Below are 24681 nucleotides of genomic sequence, written 5' to 3'. Positions count from 1 at the left end.
TTTTTTTTTGGTCTAGTTACATAATGTTCCACAAATATATAGGAGAATATAGTGAAGCAGTAGTAGCATCTTATCAAGAATTGATTTGCAATTAATATGTATCTGTAAGTGGGAGTTGCCCTGTTTTTGAAATATTCCCTTAATTCTGGAAACTTGACAGTGTCATTTCAACCAAAAATATTGCTATTAAATACTGTGTACTAAACTGAATCCCTCCCTCCTCATTAATAACCTTGTTTTCTTAAAGTGTTAACTTTTGCATTTGCAGGGAGTTTGCTAGACTTCTTAAAAGATGGAGAAGGAAGAGCCTTAAAGTTACCGAATTTAGTGGACATGGCAGCACAGGTATGTCTTAATTTATAAGCAATTAGTTGCGTGTGTTTTGTACCGCAACTGTGTAGGGCTTCATTTTTAAATCACGCCTATTGAGAGCTGTACTTCTAACAGGTTGCTGGAGGGATGGCGTACATTGAGCGAATGAATTATATACACAGAGACCTGCGATCTGCAAATATCCTGGTGGGGAATGGCCTAATATGCAAGATTGCTGACTTTGGATTAGCAAGATTGATTGAAGACAACGAATACACAGCGAGACAAGGTGGGAGCAGTAGCAAATGTAACCTTGAATATGGTTTTTGAAACAGATGAAGAAAAAAACATGCTAAAATACCAAGAGGTTGCTTCAAGTTCAAGATTTGACCTTCTATAAAACAAATATTAACCCATGTTTTAATTCCTAATCCTGATAGAGGGCTGGGAGCTTTGCTGAGGTAGTACATAAAGCCCAGGAGAGGAGGAATGAATAATTGCTTAACTGTGATTTCTCTAGCTAATTCTGGCCATCCCTCAACTGAAAACAATATCATCCATGTGCCCTGTCAGACCGAGAACTCCTCCCCTCCCCACCCCCAGTCCCCCATCTTCACAAGGAAAGCTGAAGAACAACAACAAAAAACCTACAGCACTAAGCAACATATATGTGTGTAAGCTGCGGCATACGTTCATATACATATTCTAATGAAATAATTTTTTCTTCCTGTGTGCACTAACCATGGTAAATATTGCTGTGTTGGACTTCATTTTTCTTGATTTTTAATCCATTTTAGTCCATTGGAGTAAGTTACTTTAATCAAGTACTCGTTCTTTAATACAGCTGTGTGTCTGGGAACAATATTTTCTTTGGGAACTTTTAGGAGTTTTTTTTAATATGAAAACCATTCTCCACTGCCACACATTGCTGGGCATGAGCAACCACTGATATACAATACCCTTTGAGATGGTAAGTTTTTATAGCAACCCTTATTGCACTTCCTTTAAAGGCACCTTTTTAAAAATCCTATGTTCATGCTGAGCCATGACACACACACACACACACACACACACACACACACACACACACACACACACACACACACACACACACACACTCAGTACTCAGTAATTCTTTACTAGTCATTCCTAATTTTTCAGTGTGTGTTCAAGTTTGCAAGTTTTGGTCTGTCCAATGGCAGTACTTGCCCAATATATGTCAATAAATACCACTCCAGATATTTGAACTCCATTAACCCTTGGGCCTTTTGTTAAACCATATTATATGTCATCAAAAAGTAGGGAGGTTTAAATACTTCATAACCCATTAAGAGCTTTTATCTTAACCAAATGTCCCTGTTCTAGTATGGAATCTCTCTGTTTTAGCAAAGAGTTTTCTTTTGCTTTCTGGCTCTGAAATGTTCACCAAATGAGCCAAAGACTTCACAGAGTGCTGCATATTTCAGTGAGGGCAAAAGCCATCATGCTATTCAGATCCCTATAAATTTCTTTCAGCTGTACTTGTTTGCAGAAATGTGGCACCCTAACCAGCCTACACTCACACTAGTGCTAACAGTTGCTTACTGTGTCTTTCCACTTATTTGAGAGCGGTATGAGAGATCAGCTTACAGGTAGAGCCTCTTTTTTTTCTGTCTGAGCTCTTAAAGAAACTGTGATAAGTACCGATGCAGAGAGTTAACTAATGCTGATTTGAACGGTAAGTGCACATTCCAGTATACAGGGTCCACTCCCTCCAGCCTGTCCCATATGTGAAGTGTGAGAGGTGTGCTTGAGTAAAGGCAGTAGGATCCAGCCCATAAAATAGCTTGGGAAAAAATGCACAGTAGAAAAAAAGTATGATCTCCTTTTTGTTTCACTACCACGTTTTTCTCTCTTTGGAAAGCCCCCAGTGTATATTTTGACATGACTAACTATTTGTTTTAGTAGGCAACGTTGCTGGACAACATTTTCTGAGCTTAGAATTCATAGGAAATCCTTGGATGTCTTGTTTCCTTTCTGGGTTACATCTCCTAGAAGAGCTTAGCTCTTTTCATATATTAGAAATCCCTGGAAGCCCCACGTGCCCTCGTTTTATTTATGTTGTGGATAATCTTCAATTTTTAAAGGATAATAAAAAGTGATGAAAGTTAGGATGGGAAAAGTTTGGACTCAACGAGAGTAAAGATTGTTTGGACTGGTGAAGACAAGCAACTGTTTTAAGTTGGGGAGAGAGAATGGACTGTGGTTAGGATACATGCCTGTGTTCTGTGTGTCCAGCACAAACTTATTGTGTGATAGTGTGCAAGTCGCCTACCCTTTCGATGCCGCAGCTTCCTCTCCTTTGCCATACTTGTATATAGATTGTGCCTTAGAGCAGAGCCCTGAGCAAGAGAAGATGCATGAACTGCACTGTCCCAGGATCACTCCAGGTAGCACTGTGCTGAAGGTTTCTAGATATATCTTGTATAAAGGGTTTCCTAGTTTTGCTAATGCTTCTATATCCTGCTCTAAAGTAAATTTTGGCTGAGCTTGGCAACCGTATATACCAGGGGTGGCCAAACTTACTGACCCTCTGAGCCGTATACAATAATCTTCAGAAGTTCGAGAGCCGCAAGACACGCACAACCTTTACACATGCATTTTAAAAAATATTAACATCCTACTTACTGTATCATGGCTAATTACTGCTAGAGCTAGAGGCCTTGTGGGTCTCCATCCTGGTCCTAAGTCTTTGGAAATCTGGTTGATATGTTGTCAACATGGTACGGAGACGCTCAGTCAGATGTTGATTTGTAAGGACTGCACAATGTTTCGATTTTTATGAACTTCATCACACAGAGTACAGCGATTCACGGCAGTATCTTGTGCCAAAAATTGAAATGAGTCGCACACTAGTATTCTTGAGTGGAGGATACTTAGTTCCTGGAACTTGCTTCCAGAACTCAATTGTAGACTGTGATTTATGCATCGGCTTTAGAGCCTGGTCTTCCTGGCGTTCCGGTAGTTCCTTTTCTACAGTAGATGTTTCTGTAATCATGGTTTTGGGAATCGGACAGCCGTCATTGATCACATCAACCGTGAATGGGTTTACAAGAAAGGCGAAGCAGGATCTCAGCTTCTGCAAGTCTTCAAACCTGACCTGAAAATCATCAAGCAGTCCTTGTAATTTACCTCTATATTCCTCAAGTTTGTGATCTTCTATGATTTCAGGAAATGTGTTTAACCTACTCTTGAGATGGGGAAAGTGGTTGAAGCCTCTTGACACTATGTCTCTTTGCAGAAGCTTTAACTTATTCTGGAAGCTGAAGCCTGTCTGAGTAAGGTCAGAAATAATCTTATCCTTCCCTTGGAGTGCCAAGTTGAGAGTTTGCAGATGGTCCATAATATCAGTGAAAAACATCAGATCCTGCATCCATTGCTCATCTTTCAGTTGTGGATAGGTCTTTTCCTTTTCTTCAAGGAAAGCACTGATAGGTTCCAACAGTTCCACAAATCTATTTAAGAAATTGCTGGTTGATACCTCACAATACAGTAGAAAGAGACATTGTTAGGTTTGTCTTCAAGATCCAGTTCTTCAATGAAATTTTTGAACTGTTGATGAGTCTTCCCATTTGAGCAGATGAAATTGAGTTTCTAAGACTATTTTCGTAACATTTTCGTACTTGAAGTGTCTGCCGGTGAGATGTTCATGAATGATGATGCAATGAACAGGGAGAAACTCCAGAAATTTGGGATCAGTTTTCAAGATTCCAATAAGGCCTACTTTTTTTCCCACCATTGCAGTTGTTCCATCCGTTGCAACACTGGCCAGTTTATCCAGTGGTACATCAGCATTTGTCAATGCTTTGTCAAGTGCATTCTTTATGTCAACATCACGGGTTGTTTCTTTTAGTGCCACTAAGTCCAACATTTCTTCTTGCACAATTACATCTGCGGAAACATAGCAAACAAATATCACTAGTTTGATTTATCTTGAATATCTGTGGATTCATCGACAACTAGGCTGAATGCTAGAGAATTCTTTAGATCATTTTGCATGTAGCTTGCAACATCTGCACTGATCTGGGAGATATCCACCTCTCCGTAGTGTGGCGTGAAATTGGAATTTGCTGTATTAGTTGTTGAGGTTTTGTATTACTTGGATCTAAAATTGCAACCACTTCTGCGATATTTTTCTTAACAAATTCTCCATCACAATACGGACGTTTCTCAAGAGCGATATTCCATGCCATAACGAAACTAGCTTCAGTCGTTGTCAGCTTTCTTACTGAATGCAGAAAGTAGTGTCTGTTGACTGTTGAGGTGTAATTTCAATATGGTTAGCTTGTTTTTCCTTAATTCTGATCCAGGAGGGTACTTAGATGAAAAGTTATTGTGAGTCATTTCATAGTGACATTTCAAGTTGCTTGCTTTGTAGAGAGAGCGCGATGCATTGCAGATAAGGCACGGGGTTTGCCAACTTAACTAGTGAATGCAAAATCTTCCTCCCATTCTGGCTGAAAATTCGGTTTTCTTCTTCATACTTGCATTTCTTACAGTTTGAAGATGTCGTTGTTCTCCACAAAATTAACGTAGGGTTAACACTTAAATCTAAAACTATTCAAATGCGACTTATGAACAGTAAACACAGCCTGCAGTGTGCAGCATGCAGAGAGATCACAGCACTGGAGGTCTGCACAGCAATACAGTAATGCAATTTCCTGTTATAATGAGCATGTGCAGCTGAAGCCGGAGCCTAGGTGCCACATGCAGGGCTGAAACCCCCAGCACCGGCTCGCCTCCTCCTGCAGGGCCGAAGCCCTGAGCATCAGCGCCCCACCCCCATGGAGCTGAAGCCGTGAGCTCTAGCTCACCCCGCTGCAGGGTGAAACCCTGAACCTTCACACCACCCCCACCCCATTCCCCCAGTGGAGCTGAAGCTGCAAGCACCAGTTCAAATCCCCCACCCCTGCAGAGTGAAGCCCCAAGCTCTGAGAGCCGCAGTTGACCTGTCAAAGAGCCACAAGCTGCTCGCGAGCCGCCATTTGGCCATGCCTGGTATAGACTCAGTTTCGCTCAGTTCCAATTACCCTGGTTTCTAATACAATTTGAGTAACCAGTATGAACATAGGGATTTAGAAACAGGTTTAAAATCCCTTCATAAGCTAACACTTTTGCCTGGAATCTGATTTAAATTTAATTTAATCATGGCTTCTTAACTCAGTTTTGAGCACTAATATGGTGGGGGCCATAGTAGCACAAAGAAGTTGTGCTGCCTTTGCATGTTTCCCATGACCTATCAGTCTAATCCTCTAAGGGCATGTATCTGGGGACTGCTCTGTTTATCTTGACGGCTACTGCCTCTGTGGTGATTTTTACACACAGAAGTGGAAAAGCGGGGGGGGGGGGGTCAGATTGTCAGTTCCTTTTGGAGAAAGGAAATGCTGGGCCATGTGAAATCCGAAGATTAACGTTTAAAATAAAGTAGCTTAGGTCACACTCTCCTCTCCACTTTTCTCTGGGAGCTAATTTTGTTTGGGTTTTTTTTTGCGGGGTGGGGGGTATTTCTTTGCCCTCTCCCCAAAAAATGTTACTTTTAGATCCATGTAAATATTTTGAGAGGAAACAGATGGGGACGATCTAAGCCCCAGTGGTTTAGCATGTGGGATTCTTGGTCCAGATGAACCTTTCTCAGCTGGTGGTAACATTTTGTTGACCAGAAAGTTTATTTTTATTTGGGATTTAAGCAGAGAGGCCTGACTGCTCATGATTTATGAAAGGTAAATAGCAAGCGGTTAGGTCCATGCATCCACCATTTCTCAGCAATCATCAAGAAAGAAACAGATGGTCACACCCGGTGTGATTTAAAGGGTGTGTCTAGAAACTATGTACTGCCATTGAATATATGGAAAAGATCATTTGGCTTCTAGTGAACATTTGGCTTCTCTTGTCTTGCTTTGTTGTCAAAAAAATAAATCTTGCTTTTTCTAGTACGTAAGTAAATAATCAAAGGAAAGAAATTGTATATTAAAATGACACTCATTTGAAAGGCTATTGCCTCCTCTTTGCTAGTTGCCATTGTATCACTTTCCTCCGGGTCACAGTCTAATTTTTCTGCATAGTTGTCTTAAATGGCACTGCTTGTGTCAGCCTTGTAAGGCAAGCTTCAGAGTTAATTGTCTCCCTACTGCCTCCTTCTCTCCTGCAGACCAGTGAGTCAGAGTCCTTACATCACTTCCTACCCGAGACTTCCCATAGGGCATTGTTCCCATTGAACTTTGAACCAGATCAGTGATGTAGAGCCTTAGCCAGCACATGGCATGACTGCTTGGGAAAGCTGCTGGGAAGGAGTGTTTCCTATTACAAGCAGGAGCAGCTGAAACAAATTTAAAATGTCCTTTGTAAAATGGGATTTATTTTCCAGTCCATGTGTCTATTGCATATATTGGCAGCACTTGTGGTAATGCTACTCCAACACTGATGAAACAATAAGGATTTTTCTGATGCCTTCCAGACCACCTAGAGCTATTTTTGTAGCTCGTGTATGTCTGTTTGTGAACTCTCCGATACATTTTTGTCTCAATACTCTGGTGTATCTGATTTTTCTTGAAATGGGAGTTTTCTTTGTGCTCTGTCAGTCCTTTGTAGAGAACTGGCACCTGGTTCTCCAACTAACCAGACTACATTGTTTGCAATTGACTGTACCACAGTACAGAATATCCAAGATTTGGTTCCTGTTCTTCATCTCCTATTTCCAGGGCCAGTAGTAGCATGGAAGGAAAGGAGTAATGACTCGTTTTTCTCAACAGCAAACCCTGAGTGTTTGAGAAAAAAACACTGATGGGTTTCAAAGGAAACCCCATCCAATTGTCCTCAACTGACAGGAGAGTGACCAGTTCAAGAGGCTGTGGGGTTCAGAGTAGGGGAGACAGAGCTCTGTTAAGAACTTGGAGTTCCCCCGTGACCCATTTCCCCAGGTGAGATGGGGTAAGGACCTTGTTCTCGTTTTTAATGTTTTACCAGGCTCATAATTTCATATTACTTGTCTCAGCAAACAAGATTTAATAGTACATTTTTGGCTCAAGTCCTCCCACACAGCATTTGTCACTCAAAGTCGTCTACCAAAACTGACTTGTTTCCTGTTACGTGCTTGCTTCAGCATTTTTTATCTCTGTGGCTTTCCCTTTCCAGCCCCAAATGCTACTTAACATTGAACTAAATTCTCTAATAGTTGACCTAATAGTTTCCAGGGTTTATCGTTTTAGCTTCTTTAAAAAAAAAAAAGTATACTCTCAGAGTCTTGTTTTCTCAAGAAAGGTAGTGTCCTCTGCCAAGCCCAGTGCTTGTTGTTGGTGACATGTAGTAACAAGTTTGTTTCAGCATAGGGTGCAGTGATGCAGCAGCTTTGGGACAGTGGGGACACAGTTTCAATTGTCGGATTTTGTTTGTTTTTCTTATGGTTTTAAATTTAAAAATACAAAACAAAGCCTGGAGGGATTTCCTTAACATGAGAAAATACATTCTGGGAGTTCCACCCAGCTCCTCCCCATACTCCTGTCATAAAAAGCAGCTTGGGGAAAAGGAGAATTAAATTGGGCTTACTGTCCTTCTGATCCTGACACAGTCTAGTTTGGAGACACCCTGTTCTCCCTCATCCTGCCCAGAAATCCAGGGAGTTTAGTAACAGGCCTGCAGGGCCGTCCTTAGGCATACCAAGCATACGCAGCTGCGTAGGGCACCATGAAATTTGGGGCACCATGAAAATTTGGGGCACCAAATTGCACCAAATTTCATGGTGCCCTAGGCAGCCGCATGCTGCATACGTGGCAGCACCAGCCCCGGCGACCAGCCCTATCCCTCGGCCGCCCCCTCCCCCCCCCCCCCCCGCAAGGGGCAGGGCTGTCCTTGGGGGGGGGGGCAGACAACTCCCTCCACCCTGCCTCTTACCCTTCCCCCCTACTCCGCCCCCAGCTCGCCCCCATTCCGCCTCTTCCCCCAGTGACCCTCCACTCACTGGCAGCGGCGGGAAGCGGAGCAACCCGGCCCCAGCCTGCTCTACTCCGCCAGCTCCCAGCCGTGGCGCTCCACTTCCCACCGCCGGGGAGTGCGGAGAAAGGATCGCCCCCCGCACTCACCGGTGGCAGGAAGTGGAGAGACTCAGCCCCAGCCTGCTCCACTTCCCTTGCCCCGGCCCCAGCCATGTCGCTCGGGTTGGGGAAAGGACCACTCCGGCGGGAAGCTGGGGCCAGGGCGAGGGAAGCGGAGCGGGCTGCTCCTGGCCCCCCACTAATCCCCTGGGCCACTCTGGGCCTGTGGGGCCCCCAAAAGTGGCTCCCCACAGCTCCTGCCTCCCAGACCCTGGGGGAGGGAGGCGTAGGGCACCCAATGGCTAGGGATGGCCCTGCAGGCCTGTGATTCTTATTAATATCCTTCTTTAGTAGAGTCACTGGCCTGAGAATCCATGTGTCTGATGGACTTTATTTCCTTGCACTGACTCCAGTGAACTAGCTGTTTGTCTGAAGGCCACAATGTAAGCAGCACAGCCAGACAAGAATTGCTGCTCTCACACAGAATTAATTCAGAAACTATTTGATAAGTGGGGATAAAAGCAATCAATTCAGACTTGACTTCTGGGTAAGGACAGACTGTGCTGACCTAATATATTTAGATAGTGATTGGTTTGTCAGTCACGTTACAGATCTGTTAGCTTTTAATAAACACAGTACTTACAGTTCCAGCAGAAACCACTGAGGCAGATCCCCCTCTGATATAAATCTGCATAGTTCCATTCACACCAGTGGAAATAAACCAAATTATGCCAGATGAGGATCTGGCCCATGAGACGACTCAGCACATTTGTCAGTAATATATATTTTATCTGACGTTTGTTCACAGCTTGGATGTGGCTAGTTTAATGTACTGTCTTAGCCCTGCCTGTGACTTTAAATAATGTATTGCAATCTGTGGGCTCAGTTACAGTTTGTAGATCAAAAGCTGTGCTGGGGTGGCATCTGAACTGTAGTGTCTTGAGGCATTGTACCCATGTGAGGCATAGGCAGGCATTGGGAGGAGTGCATTTAGCAGTGGCAGTTATGTCTGGTTTTCACTGTAAAAGGGAGGCCAGGCCTTGGCCATATCCCCTTCAAGGTTGCCAGTACTGCTGATCAACCACCCCTTTGCTCTCAGAAGCCTTGTCTACACTACACCATTTTGATGTTGCAACCCCTTAGCCTCCTATAAAAACACATTATCCACCTACGGCTTCTTACAAAGGTGATGTACAGCAAACACTTCACACCATCACTGTGATTGCAGGCTAGACATTGTCGTACACTGCAACATGGCCCTCTACACTACTGCAGTGCTGGTGTGAACAGGAAATGCAAGCATTGCAACTGCAGCAGCATAGTTGGGCCTCTCGGTGCAATCCCACAGTGCTCCTGCCCCACCACTCAGTGATGGCTCTGCAGCTCAGAGCACAGCATCTGTCAGGATACTCATCTGCCCACTTCCTTGCAGGCCCAAGAGCACCCGAGGTAGGACTCAGCCGTTGTCTTCATCTCCAGCCCTGACAGCATCAAATGGTACAAAAAAAAATAAAGCAAAATACACAACATTAAAAAAGTATTATTATTATTATTAACACAATAAATGTTCCACCTATTTACAAAATAGTAAAGGTATTCAGTCAGCAGCCACTACAGACAGACATCCAGCCTCACCCCACCCCCAGATATTGGGGGGTTATCCTGGCACAGTCCATTTGTTGTCTCAACAGCATTTCCCTACACTTGGCTTTCTCTGACTCGGATGTCAGGAGAGGGGACATTTTAAAGGATACACAGGAAAGGTAACCCCTCCCCACCTCTTACCTGCCCATGGTGCTCCAGCACCCACTACCAGTACATCCCTTGGGGAAGCACTGTATTAGGTGGGGAAGAGGAGGATGAAGTGGGCTGCGTGGAGGAGCCAGGTGGGGTGTCCATCCTCCAGGGCTGTACCCAGACAATTCCCATCTCTGGATCCTAGCAGGACGCACGAGAGCAGGAAACTGTTCAGCTACAGAGTGAAACAGGAAAAGGAAAATCAACAAACTAAATATGTGAAATAAATAACACCCCGAAGTCCAGGCCTCCAGACCTAAAGACTACTTAGCAGAGGGTGGTGACCCTCTGCCTTGGCATCTGCATGTACGTGAGCACCATGGGATGTAGTCCCTGCCCTTCATGACGTGTGGATCTTCAAGCAGTTCAGGGCCATCTGGAGCAGCAATCCAAACATATACAAAATGTAAACCATATATATACGCATTTCACGCTTTCTCTAGGGAGCTGTGCAAGGCTCGTAGTCCTCACTCCTCAGCATTGCCAGTAATTGGGGAAGCCAGGTAGGTGCCAGCCTCCTACAGCCGAGGATGAGGATGAGGAGTCCAGACAGCCATTCCGATCTGTTGCACACAGCAGTGATTTGTAGACACCACCACTAAGAGAGAGTTTAAGGAATAATTTAGAAGAGGATAAGGTGATTCGCTGCAAATTTTGACTGGAAGTTCTGTAATCTCAGACCAGTCCCTTAAGGAAATAACATAAGAGAACGTGCTCATGGCCAAAATTTTCAAACCTGAATGCCTAAAATTAGGCTCCAAGATCTGTGTTTACCCACATAAGTATGAAACGGCCTGACTTTCAGACATGCTGAGCATCTGCAAGTCCCACTGAAGTCAATGGAAGCTGCAGGCGCACAGCACTGTGGAGTCAGGCTATGTTTATACGGGTAGCTAAAAGGGTTCCTAACTTTAGGCACCCATATTTGAAAATGTTGGCCTGTGTCTTTAAGTTTGGCAAGACTTACCTAAGCAACTCAACCTGTGTTCCATTTGCTTCAACAATATGTATTAATTTGTTAATAATTCAGTTCTTGAGTTTAAAATTATTCCTACAATATATTTAAATAATGTCTGGCATTTTACCAATTAAGGGAAGTCAAGATTTACTTTGTCTACTTTGTATTCTGAGCCCAAGTCATATTGCTTAGAACAGGAGAAAATTCAAGGCACTGATCACTGAATGAGATAGCAAAACAGTATAAGCAAATTACTGTAAGCAGTGCAGTAAATTAATTACCTAGAAGTCATTTGTCAAAGTTGTGATTTCGCATTGGCCCGCTAAACCCAGGGTTGTGAGGTCAATCCTTGAGGGGGCCATTCAGGGATCTGGGGCAAAAAAATTGGTCCTGCTAGTGAAGGCAGGGGACTGGACTTGATGACCTTTCAAGGTCCCTTCCAGTTCTATGAGATAGGTATATCTCCATATATTATGATGTTGTTGTTGTTGTTGTTATATTTTATATATTATAAACAACTTCTATGAGCAAACACTAACAATTCTCACTAATTCAATATGTTTCACAATTTGAGGGTGTTTGCCACTAGGAATCAGAAGAAGGTAATGCCACTTAATTATTACTGCAAGATTTATTTTAAAGTAACACTTTACCATTTTTGTAGAAAAATGTTTTAATGATTGGAAAAGCAAATAAATCAATGTTTAAAGACCTATTATTTTACTCACTGATAAAGGGAAAAATCAACCCTGCTGCCACCATTGGCTCCTACATGCTATGATGATGGATGAACACATTAGAACTGCACATCACTACAGACTTTTCAGTTCAGAAAACGTAAAAGGACACTGTCAAGATATAAATCACAGGTCAAAATTCTGCCCTGACATCACATCCAAAGAAACTTCATTTGCAGTATTTTTTTTTAATCCTGGCATGTTACTAGTAACATATTAGATTTTTTTTAATATATGGTTTACTGTTTGTTTATATTTTTGCTCCCTTTGGACAGTGAGGCTAAAAAGGTGTTTTTCTAATAAATTTCACTTCTATTCTCATGCACTAGCATGGCGTAGCAATGTTTGGGTTGTGAATGCTGCAGGGAAATGTTAATTGAAAACATTTTTATTGGGAGAAAACATGCACAAAAGTTTCTGTTGGGTTTTTAAATTTCTTTTTTATAAAACCTCAATGTTGAGTTTAAATTTTTGACAATGTTTCTCTGAGAGAAACATGCTAACAGGGACTCTGGGAGAGAGAGACAGCCTCACCTCAGTCCTAGAAAAATCATGGAGCATGTCCTCAAGGAAACTATTTTGAAGCACTGGGAGGAGAGGAAGGTGATCAGGAACAGTCGATATGGATTCACCAAGGGCAAGTCATGCCTGACCATCCTGATTGCCTTCTATGATGAGATAACTGGCTCCGTGGATATGGGGAAAGTGGTGGATGTGATATACCTTGACTTTAGCAAAGCTTTTGATACTGTTTCCCACAGTATTGCCAGCAAGTTAAAAAAGTATGGATTGGATGAATGGAATATAAAGTGGATAGAAAGCTGGCTAGATTATCGGGCTCAACGGGTAGTGATCAACGGCTCGATATCTAGTTGGTAGCCGGTATCAAGCAGAGTGCCCCAGGGGTCGGTCCTGGGGCCGGTTTTGTTCAACATCTTTATTAATGACCTGGAGGATGGCATGGATTGCACCTCAGCAAGTTCGCAGATGACACTAAGCTGGGGGGAGAGGTAGATACACTGGAGGGTAGGGATAGGGTCCAGAGTGACCTAGACAAATTGGAGGATTGGGCCAAAAGAAATCTGATGAGGTTCAACAAGGACAAGTGCAGAGTCCTGCACTTAGGACTGAAGAATCCCATGCACTGCTATAGGCTGGAGACCGACTGGCTAAGCAGCTGTTCTGCAGAAAAGGACCTGGGGATTACAGTGGATGAGAAGCTGGATATGAGTCAGCAGTGTGCCCTTGTTGCCAAGAAGGCTAACAGCATATTGGGCTGCATTAGTAGGAGCATTGCCAGCAGACCAAGGGAAGTGATTATTCCCCTCTATTCGGCACTGGTGAGGCCACATCTGGAGTATTGCATCCGGTTTTGGGCCCCCCACTACAGAAAGGATGTGGACAAATTGGAGAGAGTCCAGCGGAGGGCAGTGAAAATGATCAGGGGGCTGGGGCACATGACTTACGAGGAGAGGCTGAGGGATCTGGGCTTATTTAGTCTGCAGAAGAGAAGAGTGAGGGGGGGGGATTTGATAGCAGCCTTCAACTACCTGAAGGGGGGTTCCAAAGAGGATTGAGCTCGGCTGTTCTCAGTGGTGGCAGATGACAGAACAAGGAGTAATGGTCTCAAGTTGCAGTGGGAGAGGTCTAGGTTGGATATTAGGAAACACTATTTCACTAGGAGGGTGGTGAAGCACTGGAATTGGTTACCTAGGGAGGTGGTGGGATCTCCATCCTTAGAGGTTTTTAAGGCCCGGCTTGATAAAGCCCTGGCTGGGATGATTTAGTTGGGGTTGGTCCTGCTTTGAGGAGGGGGTTGGACTAGATGACCTCCTGAGGTCTCTTCCAACCCTAATCTTCTATGATTCTATGATCCCACAAGCCCCTCTTAAGGCTTCCCTTCCCTTCACAAATTCTACCCACCCTACTTCCCGTGAATCACACATTACAGCCTTGACCATATTCCACTGAGTTATTTGCTAATGTCTGTATGCAGTACTTTGACTGTTGCAGCACCCACAGAATGAAACCGTCATTTGTTACTTCTGTACTGCCCACATCTTGATCGTAACTTGTTTGTTTCTTTCGTTAGGTGCAAAGTTCCCCATTAAATGGACTGCGCCAGAAGCAGCATTGTATGGAAGGTTCACAATAAAATCAGACGTATGGTCTTTTGGAATATTACTCACAGAGCTTGTAACAAAAGGGAGAGTGCCATACCCAGGTAAGAAAAGCAGTCGACAATACTAATCTAGGTCTCAATTCAGGAAGGTTCTTAAGTACTTTCATAACTTTACACGTGAGTAGTTCCACTGAATTCAGATGGGATTATACTCACATGCTTGAAGTTGTGCATATGCCTAAATACTTTCCTAATTTGGGGCCCTAATGTGTCCATGCCATTATAAGGGTGGTGTCCGGACAGTAAATCTAATCTATCTTCATTCTGATTTATTTTTACTAATATCAATTAAATTGATCATTTTTCCAGCAAAATAATAAAGACAATGTAAAATACTGTATTTTAGCCCAAATAAGTCACAGTAGCATTTGCATTCAATTTTTTTTTTAACATTAGTAGTTAAGATACAGAATGGATTTATCCATTTATACATCAGTCTAGTTGTACTAGCTTTGACACCTGACATTGCCAAATCTCTTTTAAAATACTTCTAAATCTCAATCCTGGGTATAAAAAACGATGGAAGTGAAAGAAATTATTCATGTAACATGTAGCTATCAGTCCAGTGCAGGTTGACAAATGGGTTAAATTCTCTAGGGAGGGGAAAGTGAGGGCCTGTTACTTTCTTTTTGAAACCCTGCCATGGAGTGACACTTACATTAGAGATGAATGGACGTGCTTGTGCATGTTTTCAGAAGGGACAGTTTCACTCTAACAGCTTCTAGAGCAGGGGTGGGCAAACTTTTTGGCCCGAGGGCCACATCTGGGTGGGGAAATTGCATGCAGGGCCATGAACATAGGGCTGTGGCTGGGGTTTGGGGTGCGGGAGGGAGTGCAGGGCTGTGGGAGGGGGTGCGGTGTGCAGGAAGGGGTTCAAGGCACGAGGTTGGGGCACAGGAGGGGTGCGGGTTGCAGGAGGGGGCTCAGGGCAGGGGGTTGGGGTGCAGGATGCAGGAGGGGTTTGGGGTGCATTCTCCGGCCCGGCGCCACTTACCTAGAGCAGCTCCGGGGTGGCAGTAGTGCGCAGTGGGGCTAAGACAGGCTCCCTGCCTGCCCTGGCCCCATGCCACTCCGTTCCCGGAAGTGGCCGGCATCACGTCTCTGCGGCCCCTGGGGTTGACAGAGGGCTCCGCGCACTGCCCTCGCCTGCGGTACCTCCCCCGAAGCTCCCATTGGCTGTGGTTCCCTGTTCCCGGCCAAAGATTCCCCGTTCCCGGCCAAAGGAAGCTCCGGAGCCCTCTGTCCTCCTCCCCCTCCCCCCCACTTCCCTAGGGATGTGGTGCCGGCCGCTTCCGGGAGCGGCGTGGAGCCCGCATCATCACAGGGGTGGCAATCCTGCGGGCCGGATCCAAAGCCCTGACGGGCCGGATTCAGCCCACAGGCCATAGTTTGCCCACTCCTGTTCTAAAGGACAGAGGTGTTCATGTTGGGGGAAGGGAATGGTGACAATAGTGCACTTCCTGGAGAATAAATCTCTTCTTTCCTTAACATTGTGAATACAGTCTGTGAAATGAGAAAACTAGAATGTCTAGACCCTTTGTATTTTTCCTTAAGACTTGTCCAAATAGTTAAGCACTGGTAAAGCTTATCACTGCATGGGTTTTGTATGATATAACAGACTGCTGGTAGGTTATAATTGAAAGGATGCTAAACCAGTCTGTGTGATGCCGCAGAGTCAATTTCTGCGTAATTATCAAAGCAGTCAGAGACGTATATCAAATACTAGCTTCTGAAGAGAGTGAAGGATACAGTCTACAGACACTGCTGCTTATAGTCTTGGGGGCTGGAAAAAAGAAAACACCCTCACTTGAAATGTGCTACAAGAGATGATAGAATGTCTGTGGATTGTTTGCCAGGCATGCACCTACAGGTCTGCATGCAGAGATACCATGCCATTGAATACCTGGCAAAACATCTTGTTTTGTTTGAGTAAAAGGGGGGAGGCACAACATAGAGCAGAAAAGGGAAGACAGACAGAGGAAGGGGAAATATTGTGGATATGAATGGGAAGTACGGCATTCTCTCTCCCTCAGTCTGCAAATCAAGCACCCCGGTGCTCCATTTTGGGTGCGAAGGAGGCGAAGCTGTGAGCCTCAGACACTGATGAAAAGGAGGCAGAGATTAAAGGGATGTCAAGGCTCACAATTAAACCTTATAGCCCAGCCCTAGCAGTCCCTGCCAGCAGTAGCGTGATTTCTTAACAGATGGGCTGCAATGTTCAGTTCATTTATTGGTGCTCTCTTTAACCCTTTAGAAGACAGGGGCTTAAAGTAAGCAACTTCAACAATATTAGTCACTATTAGTACATGATGGGGGGGGGGGGATAAAAACTACATGGGGTATGAGAGAACCAAAGCCAAAATGAATGTCAACTTATTTTTAGTTTTACTGTTTTTGCTTTACCCAGATTCCCCTTGGATCTTAATCTTCTCTTTACCACAGTTGAGAAGTAGGAGGCTACAATTCTTTGGCTGTTGTACAGCAGGATTATTGTCTAAAATGTTGCTTATCAGGCAGTGCAGCCACACATTCCAACTACACTGATCAAGCACATCTGCCTTGCCTGTCCTGCTTCTGGTGTTAAAATTGCTATTAGTATGTTCATGCACGGAATGGCAGCATATGTACATGCTCTACTTGGAGAAGTATCTGCCACAGTGCCATCAAACCCTGTACAGAATTCCATCGGAGTGTGGCCTTTGGAAAATAGCAAAGCTCTGTTTACAAAGGCTAAGGGCCCAATTGTGCAACCATGTCTCACGGCAAATAGTACCAATTACATATCCACAGGCACTCTCCCATGGATTTCAGTGGGACTGTTTGCGTCATAAGATACTGTTCACTATGAGGAAGAGTCAGTCATTTGGCTGTTAGCTCAAAATGTCCAAGGTGGTTCTTGGAAATATTGGCTAATGCCATGAGGATTATTCCTGCTTTAGGAAAAAAATACATAGGAAATGATAACATAAACCATTTTAAAAAACAGATCATTTTCTTCCCTCTTGAGGGTTTGAAAGTGTGGTGCTGCCTCTTTCTTGGCCTTTCCAGTGGTTGTCCCCCTTGGGGTGTGGCTAGATCAGTATATTAGCTTGGGCATGTGAGTATAAAAGTAGCCTGATCCTTCACTCTGACACTGGTTTTACTCTGGTGCAGCTCCACTGACTGCTGTGGAGTTACCCTGGTTTTTATGCTGGTGTAACAGAGTGAAGAATGAGGCCCAGAGATGGGCCAGAGCTGGAACTTCTATCCAGTCCGCCTGTCAACTTTGCTGACTCAGCCTGAGTTTCATCTTCCAAAGACGACAACTGCTTTTGTTTCTGTAAAACTGAAAGTTGGCCTTTTTGATGGGCCTCTTTCAAAATTGCCTCCAAATTTGCACCCTCATTCACACACCCAAAGTTGATAGCTACTCAGTTTTTGTGCTGAATGCTATCAGCACATGCGGATGTCTCTGCCTATTAGAGGACATTTTCTTAAAATCTGACCCATAGCATAAGTAAGGGTTTCAAAGCCATTTGAGGGAATAGTCAGTTTTTCTTAGCTGTTGGCCAAATTTATTTCTATGTTGTACAGAGTTAAATGCAATTTAAACATATTGCTCAAACCCTTTAATAACACACTTGGGAAAAAGATATGTGAAGGATTACAACATCATGATGCAATTTACTGTACTTCATCTTTAGCTAACAAATGCTACTTAGTGACTGTGGCATCACGTTTTAGAGATAAATATACACAATTCCTTGACTAAGAACATCGGCTTTGAAGCATACAGTTGTTTGATCTGGTATTTGCATTTCTCTTGCAGAGGTACTTCAGTATATATTTTTGGTATAGTAAACAAGGGTATGAGAGACACACAATCCGGATGTGCTTCTCTAGTTCGGTTGTTTTTTGAGCACCTAGAGAAAAAGCAATATTGATGCAAGGGACTCAGGAGCTGGCTTCACCAATGTCTACCACTGGAGTTCAACACCCAGTTCAGCCTACAAACCTGCAGCACCTCGAATGAAGCAGAGAGGGATCCTTATTGTTTATGTAGAGTCAATAATAAGGTGGGTACTGTACAATACCCAAATTAAACTGTTCCTACCCTCATGATTTTAGGGCACGGCTGTGGCTTCACTGCAAAAAAGGTTCTTTTTTACTAACGTGTATTAGCTATCCTGCTGTAAAACCCTAGTGGAGACAAGGCACCGTAGTCTTTACCATTAGGTAGCTAGGTAAGGGCAGCACTTTTCCTCACATCTGTGGTTGACCTCACCTACTGTACCACACAGTAGAACTCAAGTGCCTTGTTTCCACAAGGTTTTACAGCAGTGAGCTTATGTGGGTTAGTTATCCCATGGTAGTGAAGACATAGCCTTAGACTAAAATTGTCAAGGTAGGGATAGTTTTACTTTGTGTATTGTACAGTACCAAGCGCATTGATGCTAAACAAGTAGTGAGACACAGTCTAAAAGACGCAAAAGGTATTGTGAGAAATTAGCTGTGGGGTTGGTTGTGTTACAGCTATACATAGAACTCACTTTCTATGGGTAGCTCAGAAGAAACGTATAGTGAAGGAATGTGAAGGCGGAGAGGGTGGCTGTATGGGACAGGGAAGTAATTCATGCAGAGGAGGCAGCGTGGCTGTATACTGCAAGAATTGGGAAAGCTTTTATTTAAGGGAGATACCCTTTGGATCAGCATAGTAAGAGCTACATAGGAAGAGAAACCTAAATTAACCTGTGGAAAAGATATGACAAATCATGGGTGTCCTGAAATATCCCAGTTTAATTTAGAGTGCGAGTATGTGCTGTGCCTTTAAAAGATGCAGCACAAAACTCAGCCCAGGGAAAAGGAGTAGGGGAGTAAACTAGCATAAAGCCATCACTGCACCCTCCTGATTTAGGGCTAAAGAGGCTGCTGCTGTAATTTAGACAGCCCTAAGGGGCTAAATTACAGAAACCTGTTCCCTGAGTGCTGCCCACAATCTCTGTAGCATGCATGCCCCTCCCCCTCGATTCTGCCTTCTGCTCCAGGGCTGACAAGGGAGTCCTCGGAAGACAGCCTGCAGCACTCTTCCTCAGTTTGGGCACGTCTTCACTGGCAACGTCTTCACTGGCAACGTTAAAGCGCTGCTGCAGCGCTTTAACATGGCTTGTGTAGTTGCGGCAGAGAGCTCTCTCCCAGCACTTAAAAAAACAAAAAAACACCTCCACGAGGGGCGTAGCTACCAATGCTGGGGGGGGGGGGGGGGGGTTCACACTCCTGAGCGAGAAAGTTGCAGCGCTGTCAAGTGCCAGTGTAGACAAGCCCTTTGTTTGCTAGCGGGACTTCTTTACAGGCCAGAACTGAGCTTTTAAATCCCATTTATGACACTCCGTCCCTTTCCCCCAAAATAAAGAAAAGTGATCGGGAGTGAGAAACTCTGTCGGAGCTTTTCTAGGTAAACCAGGTGAGAGAGCGTCTCTGTTTTTGATCTGTATAGCTTTGGGCAGCAGATTTGTATAGCTTCCCAGCAGCTTTAGTGATTCACATGCAAATCTCTAATAACCTGAGACAGGAAAGAGGTGTGTGGTCTTAAAATGGCAACATCCTTCACCAATAAAGCAATGTGTTTTCTCACTCCTATGGTGGAATCAGGAGCTAATAGAAAAATTGCCTTTTAGAACTTAAGTGCAAATGTTTTCCCTGGCCCAAATGCTTGTTCTAGAAAAAGTTTGAATGCAGCTGAAATCCAGGACAGTGAAATTTCTGCTGCCTAAAATAGGATGTTATTGAGCAGTTTATTTCTCAGACATACGTTTTGTAAGCGAAAACTTGTAAAGGGTTTAGAAACCTACTACAAATACAACTGACTGTATGTATTTGTTTAAGTAAATTAAAAGGTTGGATTTTTTTAGACGAGAAGTGAACTCTACAAACCATTTAAATATTCTGCTTTGTTAGAAATGGAAATACAACAGCCTTGTGCTAATGTAGAAGAAACAGTGAAACTGGCCTATCTAGATTCACTTATCCTATTAAAAAGTTTGTAGGAAAGTAAACAAACAGCATAAGAAGTACAAAATAAACATAATGATTTAAGTGATTCCAATAAATCAAATATCTGACTAGTAATACAGATGGATTCAAAGATGATTTTTTTTTATCTTGGCACTGTCCCTTTTAAATTGATAGCTCATTTCATTTGAAACACAGTAAAGTTGATTGGATAAGTATGGATTCTGTAGCTATTGGCGGAGATATGAATTTCCGAAATGAATGCCAGTGGTAGCTTGATTGAGTCTGACTTTGTGAGAAGAATTCTTCTGGATAACACTAGGATGACAAGCAATAGCCAGATTCATTGTTTTATAGCTGGATTTTCTGGGGTGGAGGGAGAATGTCAATATGTTTCCAGTTAGCACAGTACATGGAATTTGTTAATCTTTCCCACGTGTTTAAAAAAAAAAAAAGAGAGAGAGAGAGGTTGAGAACTGTTTCTCCTTCGCCTCCCTCACTCTCTCCTTAGGCTTTTCCTTACAGCATACAGTCTACTATCAAGTTTCACCATGTACTGGCCTGCATGAAATAATACACTGGATAAAAATACTGAACAAATATCCCAGAATAACAAAATGCTAATTAATTCACATTTGGGAGGAAAGTTAGTGGTGATGGGGCTGCTGCCATCTGTGTTGTACTTCCCTTGCACGTGAAGGGACCCAGCCAACATAAAAATTCTAGAATGTAAACAAACAATATTTTTTACCTATGTGTGGCACTTTATTTATTCAAGGTTGAAAGAATTATAATTTAGCCTGTGAGGGACAAGAAGCACTGAAGAGATTTTTACACTAACATGTGAGGTGACTTGACCCAGCTGATTCAAAGATGAGAGTTTGAAAAATTAGAGGCGTTTGTAATTCAAAACACAAAACCTTGTCATCCAGCTTCTGTATTTCCCAGGGCATACCACCTTTTATGTGCCTGTCTTTTCAATTGTAATCTCTTTGGGGCAAAAGCTGCCTTTATGCTTTTGTGTATTATGTACATTGTACATTGGTGGCATGAAACAAATACTTACGGACATTTTGCCTGCATGACAGATTTTCACTGCTCTGATGGTGTGTCTCAAAAACAGTGAGACCTAGAAACTTCACCTTTTGTTTCTGGTGAAGGGCTTGCAGAGCACTGGGTTTTTTGCCATTTTCAAAAACTGGTGGGATGTATTTTGGAAGTTAATGTTGACAAATGAGGCCCATCTGGATGTGTAGGGCCATTTGGTATGTGGCAGACTTTTAAGATATGCCAAAGGTCTGGCTGGCCTAGTGTGTTTAGAGTCTAAGATGCCTACAGAGTTTCTCAGCAGGACCCACAGGGTTAAGGATACTAAGTCTGCAGGTATAGCTTGGCAGAAAACTTGTTACAGTACTAGCAAGCTGGAATCCAAGCTGCCATTTAAGGTGTAATTAATGTATATATTTTCTGGTAAATACTTCCATATGGCAGAGGTACTGGAATTTTTCCTTTAAATTATTAAAAAACCAAGAAAAAATCAAAGAATTTAGTTAAGCTGAAGTGAAGGTTGCTAATATGTTTTAGCTACTTAGGGTGAAAAAAATTCAACTGAATGATCTGTTGTTTGGGGGGGCCGGGGGGGATGGAAAGCCAAGGCATAGAATAGGAAGGCAGATGTCTGGCAGTGGAACACATAGTGGGGAGTATATCTCGTAGCCCGAGAGCGGGATCATGGAGGAGGTGTCTCTCTACAGGGAGAGTTGGTCTCCTTGCGAGCAGGGTTGTTTTTTATATTTTACCCATCTCTTCCATCAGAACAAACTTGTTCTCTTTTGGATAGGAAGTAATAGAAGGAACATTGGTGTGTTTTCGAAACTACACTGGCACTAACCCATACCCTTAAAACTGCACTCCCATATGTAACCGTTACAGTTTTCTATCAAAGCAAATTCTGCAGTTAATATCTAGCACAGGATGAACAAAGTCAGATGCAGAACAAGGGACTATCGGTCACCAATAACAATAAACTTCTGTACAAATATTAGAGATGCTGTCAGTGATATCTGATAGTCTAAAAGCAGTGTTGTTGGTATTCTTCTTGAATTCTGCCCACATCATTCCCAGCAAGTACTAAAAATACTTTTTTAAAATTCAGCAAGCTCAAATTGAGCCTTTATAAAAGTCAATTTTCATATTTTTTAAAAACTTTTAGGATTCTGATTAGGAAAAAAAAGCTCTGCATACCAAAAGGCTGTAATAACTCTAAACAAACCTTTTCACAGACGATTGCACAACTATCTATTGACACATCACCACAGTCTGCCCTTTGTTACACTCATGACAATTCATTTGAAGTCAATGGAGTGGATATAGGGGTATTCCTGAGAGCAGCGTTTTACTGATCTGTGGTTTAGATGAGTTCATTGCTTAGGAAGAAAATGGATCCAGTTTATACTGGAGTAGTTATAAAGCTGGAACTGTTGGTTTGTTTTTGTTTTTGTTTTACAAAAGGACTGAAAAAGCTTGAGAAAAGTGTATGTATTATACATGGAGAAGTCTGTGTATTTTAACAGAGACCATTTCACATTGCCTCTTTGTAGGTATGAATAACCGTGAAGTCTTGGAACAGGTAGAACGTGGTTATAGGATGCCATGTCCTCAGGACTGTCCCAGCTCCCTGCATGAGCTTATGATCCACTGCTGGAAAAAAGACCCAGAAGAACGTCCAACTTTTGAATATTTGCAGGGTTTCCTTGAAGACTACTTTACTGCAACAGAACCCCAGTACCAGCCTGGTGACAACCTGTAAATTCCTGGTCTACACAGACTGTCATTATCAGGTGTCACCCCGCCCCCCATTAGTTTCCAACTCAGTGACCGGCTTCGCCAAAGTGCAGCATCTTCCAGCACCAGAATGCACATGAGTCTGAAGTTGAGAACTTCTACAGAACTTGTCCATGACCACTTGTCCTAATAATCTGAATGTCCTCTATGACAAGGAGAAAAACATTTGTTTTTTCTTAATCAGAGACTCAGAAACTGCATTGTATTGATGTTATGTAAACTGCAAAACCTCTGTTCAGTGTAAATAGTAACTTAGTGCCAATAACTGATCCTTGTGCTTTCCTTTTTAAAAAATGCGAAACCTATGTGATTTTAACTAGTCTCCTCCCAATTCAATTCAAAGTATTATTTTCCAAAAGTGGCCTCTTTGTCTAAAACATTTTTTTTTTATGTTTTAACAAAAAAAATCAGGACAGGTGTTTGTTTTTTGCTTTTTTATATATATATAATATATATATAATATATATACATACCTGTACATACAGTATATGGGTTCTGTTGCAGAGGAAACTCATTTCAGATTGAATGAGCCAGGCTGATGCAGTAGTACCCAGAACATGATAATTTTACTGCAAACATGTAAACACTGGTGAGATTCTGAAAGCCAGTGATCTAATTTTTGGCATTTGCCAAGCATGAATTTTTTCAATTGGATTGCACTTTTTGTTTATGACTATGTACCTGTAGATGGTTGTAACTTTGCTCTTTCAGGAATCATGTGCTATATTTACAGTAATGTTTCCAATCTTTGACAAGCGTGTTATGATTTGTTCTTCAAATTAAAATGAACATATTTAAATTAAGAAAAACCACACCATCACCTTTTGAACTGGAAGACCGAAACTGCAAGTTCTTGTATCAAAACATGTATACTGAAATGTTTCAAAAACTTTTATTTAATAAACATTGTAACCCCATTCAAATGATCCTAAAACCATAACATTTTAGTCATGTCCACCTACTAAACTGTTTATCATGCAACTAGGATTTTCTGTTTTATGTGTAACATTGCCCATTGTAAAATAAGTGTGTTAAATGTCCTGTACTGCTAATGAAATTACTTTCTATATGTCTGCGAGTTCTCCAGTGGAATTACTATGCACTTCTTTACATTTCATGGGAGATGCACAGAACAAAGTATTACTTTTTCAGCTGTCTATTTGTACCAGCCTTGAATGACTTACATTTAACCAAAAAACAATTCCTTTCTATTTCTATTGAGTTTTTAATACTGAGTTGCAAATTTTAAAGTCTTAATTACATTTTGTTATGATTTATTTGCAAGTTTACATTTTAAAACTGTTTAACTTTCTTAATTTAGTAATTAAAAGAGAGCATTTTACCTTTGGATATTTGTTCTTTTGTTTAAATCATGGAGAGAAGAAGGGAAAAATACCATTTTGGCATCACCTTTAATAGGGGGTGTACTTGGCCATTTGTTTGTTGGTATCATTGTCCAAACTACAAAGCTAATATGATTCAAAACAGCTGGAGTTCAATGTCAAGGATGGGTGAACATGTAGAGTATTTCACAGTTCTGTGTTCGGAAGAGCTATTTATTCTAGAATAGCTCTCTTGATGTCATAATTTATATTTGGGCATGTAAGTGTCACAGGAAAAGATTGTTTTATGCATAGACAAATTGATCAACGTTAGTCTTATTACTGCATAAGAATGTTGAAACCATGTTTAGTCAAGTAATACATTTTGATGGTCTAAATGCAATTTTTATTGTTTAATATTTTATCTTAGGTTGTATAGTCATATTCTGAATATTCACGTATTAATTTAATAAGC

At 42.4% G+C, this 24681-nt stretch overlaps 1 protein-coding gene across 1 annotated transcript in view; it reads left to right on the top strand.

Annotated features, from left to right (window-relative positions):
* Positions 1–22849, top strand: part of FYN (FYN proto-oncogene, Src family tyrosine kinase) — a 184493-nt gene extending 161644 nt beyond the window's left edge. Inside the window, exons 10-13 of the mRNA XM_065401551.1 lie at positions 269–345; positions 448–601; positions 13963–14094; positions 22641–22849. Coding sequence (XP_065257623.1) covers positions 269–345; positions 448–601; positions 13963–14094; positions 22641–22849 — 572 coding nt within the window. The remainder of the gene's footprint in view (positions 1–268; positions 346–447; positions 602–13962; positions 14095–22640) is intronic.
* Positions 22850–24681: the final 1832 nt, after the last annotated feature.

Source organism: Emys orbicularis, chromosome 3 (assembly GCF_028017835.1).
Source record: "Emys orbicularis isolate rEmyOrb1 chromosome 3, rEmyOrb1.hap1, whole genome shotgun sequence".
Classification (NCBI taxonomy): domain Eukaryota; kingdom Metazoa; phylum Chordata; order Testudines; family Emydidae; genus Emys; species Emys orbicularis.
This window is presented reverse-complemented; position numbering and strand designations above follow the sequence as displayed.